General features: G+C 39.6%; 1 protein-coding gene across 1 annotated transcript in view; it reads right to left on the bottom strand.

Annotated features, from left to right (window-relative positions):
- Positions 1 to 820: 820 nt before the first annotated feature.
- The window catches only part of LOC146697874 (uncharacterized), a 3,317-nt gene continuing 2,106 nt past the window's right edge, over positions 821 to 2,031 (bottom strand). Inside the window, exons 8-9 of the mRNA XM_085476660.1 lie at positions 1,494 to 1,718; positions 821 to 1,408 (exon numbers count right to left, since the gene is read on the bottom strand). Coding sequence (XP_085332786.1) covers positions 1,011 to 1,408; positions 1,494 to 1,718 — 623 coding nt within the window. The 3' untranslated portion in view covers positions 821 to 1,010. The remainder of the gene's footprint in view (positions 1,409 to 1,493; positions 1,719 to 2,031) is intronic.

Raw genomic sequence — 2,031 nt, 5'->3', positions numbered from 1 at the left:
TCCTTGAAATATTCTTGAGGTGATAGTAAGCTGACTTTGTTATTGTCTTAATGTGTTTTTCTTTTCTTTTTCAAGTTTAGGTCTGCATCCATCACTACACCCAAATTTCTCGCCTGGTTTGTGGTTTTTAGATGTATAGATTGAAGTTCTCTGGTGACCTGTAATCGTTTTTCTTTGGCGCCAAAGACTATTACCTCAGTTTTGTTTTTGTTTAGCTGGAGAAAATTGTGGCACAACCAGTCATTAATTTCCTCAATGCATTTACCAAGAGCCTGTACAGGGCCTTGGTCTCCTTATTTATCTTATTTATCCAAAGTGCGACACCTGAGCGCAGACCCGGGCTGTTAAACAAATATGAGTCAATGCAGATGTCAGACAGACTGTCCAAATTCTCCCAAAGAATCTGCAGGCACCTGTTTAAAATTGGCTTAGGATAGAAAATTCTAAGTCTATTATTGAGATATTCTTATTTTCTGTTAGTAGTTAATCTTTCAAATGACAAGAGATAATGCCTAGATATCTCACCTCATCTTTCATCTGTGTATTACATATTAACTGCAGGAGACACTCATGTAGAGCTAGTATCTCACATTTATTATTATTATTGTTATTATTCATCTGTAAACCTGACGTGTTTCATAATCACCTTGGCTATGTTAATCATCATGCTCTTCAGGAGGCATCAAGACGCGGGGAACACAAATGAGAAATTAAAATGGAGCCACAGTGGAAGCAAAACCAGACACCTGAACATGGAAACACAAGACTTTCACAATAAAACACGAAACAGTGAACGTAAATAATACAATATGAAGCAGAGTGAAATTTGGAAACATCACACTTTATTTCAATACGTAAATTAAAACAAAACAAAACAAAACAAAAAACCCTCAAACCACATTTAAATTACATGCAAGACAATGTAAAAACAGCTGTGTTTTTTAAGAATAAAATCACTACATAAAAAAGCCCATGCAAAGAGAATAGGAAAAGAACAGATAAAATGAAAGTCAGCTGTCCAGCCACTCCAAGTCTTCCCCTTCACCACCATAAGATTTCCGAGTTACCCCGTAGTCCCATAACACCTCCTCACCAACTGCGATGTCCTTCAGGGCAATGAAAAGTATTGTCTCCTGAGGTCCTGCAGGGAAGTTCATTGTAAACTTCTGGGGCTTGATGTTTGGATTTTTTCGGGAATGGTTCATTCGCCTCCCATAGGTGTCAATGTCGGGATGACAGGCACAGGGGAATGCAGTGGCATCGATGCACATCCCTCGGTCACACTCGTCCCTGAAGAAGAACAGATACCCCGACTGGGGCCTCCGTTTCCCTTCTGCTTCAGTGATATATGTCCCGTGGTAATCGCACACTATATCCCCTTTGTGGAAAGGCATAAGTGCGATCACACCTGTAAGTTGAAAGATACCATCGGTCATGACAGGGCTCTTAGAAACGTTCACTTGCAATTTGTCTAAATGTTGTGTGCATTTTACCTTTGCCCTTCCGTTCCCCGAAGTCTTGCAAAGCCAGGCCCTTCCACTTCTGCTCTGCAATCGAAGACATGAGGGACTGGTTGTCTTGTATACTGGGCTGCGGAACAACCCAGGCCTGCAAGATGGCATTGACAGTGGGCTTGTTGGTGTGCCATTTCTCCTTGTCCAAAGCCATCTGCACACGTGCAGGCTGAGGTGGGTTTCCTCTTCTGCCAACTGACTGACCTAAATGAAGTGGTCACAAAGCGACGTACAAGAAATAATGCAAGTGATTATTGCGGCTTAAAAATGAAAAATCAACCATATGCATTTTAGTCAATCACGTATTTGTACCTTAAAATATTCCTTATATTTATAATTGAGCTATCTGTGTATATTTGGGTGTACAACATTGAGTGGGTTATACTTACATGTATTGTATTATTTAATTAGTTCAGACTGTTACTGCTATTGTCTCTACACAAGTGTAACCCACATAATTTTCTTAGAGATTATTAAAGTATTTTCATTCTGAAATACATACAAAACAAACAAAGCA

Source organism: Copadichromis virginalis, linkage group LG12, assembly GCF_057382275.1.
Source record: "Copadichromis virginalis isolate Kocher_CV1m ecotype Utaka linkage group LG12, C_Virginalis_male_GT1.1, whole genome shotgun sequence".
NCBI classification, from domain to species: domain Eukaryota; kingdom Metazoa; phylum Chordata; class Actinopteri; order Cichliformes; family Cichlidae; genus Copadichromis; species Copadichromis virginalis.
Note: the sequence above shows the minus strand (reverse complement) of the source record. Positions and strands in the feature narration are given on the sequence as shown.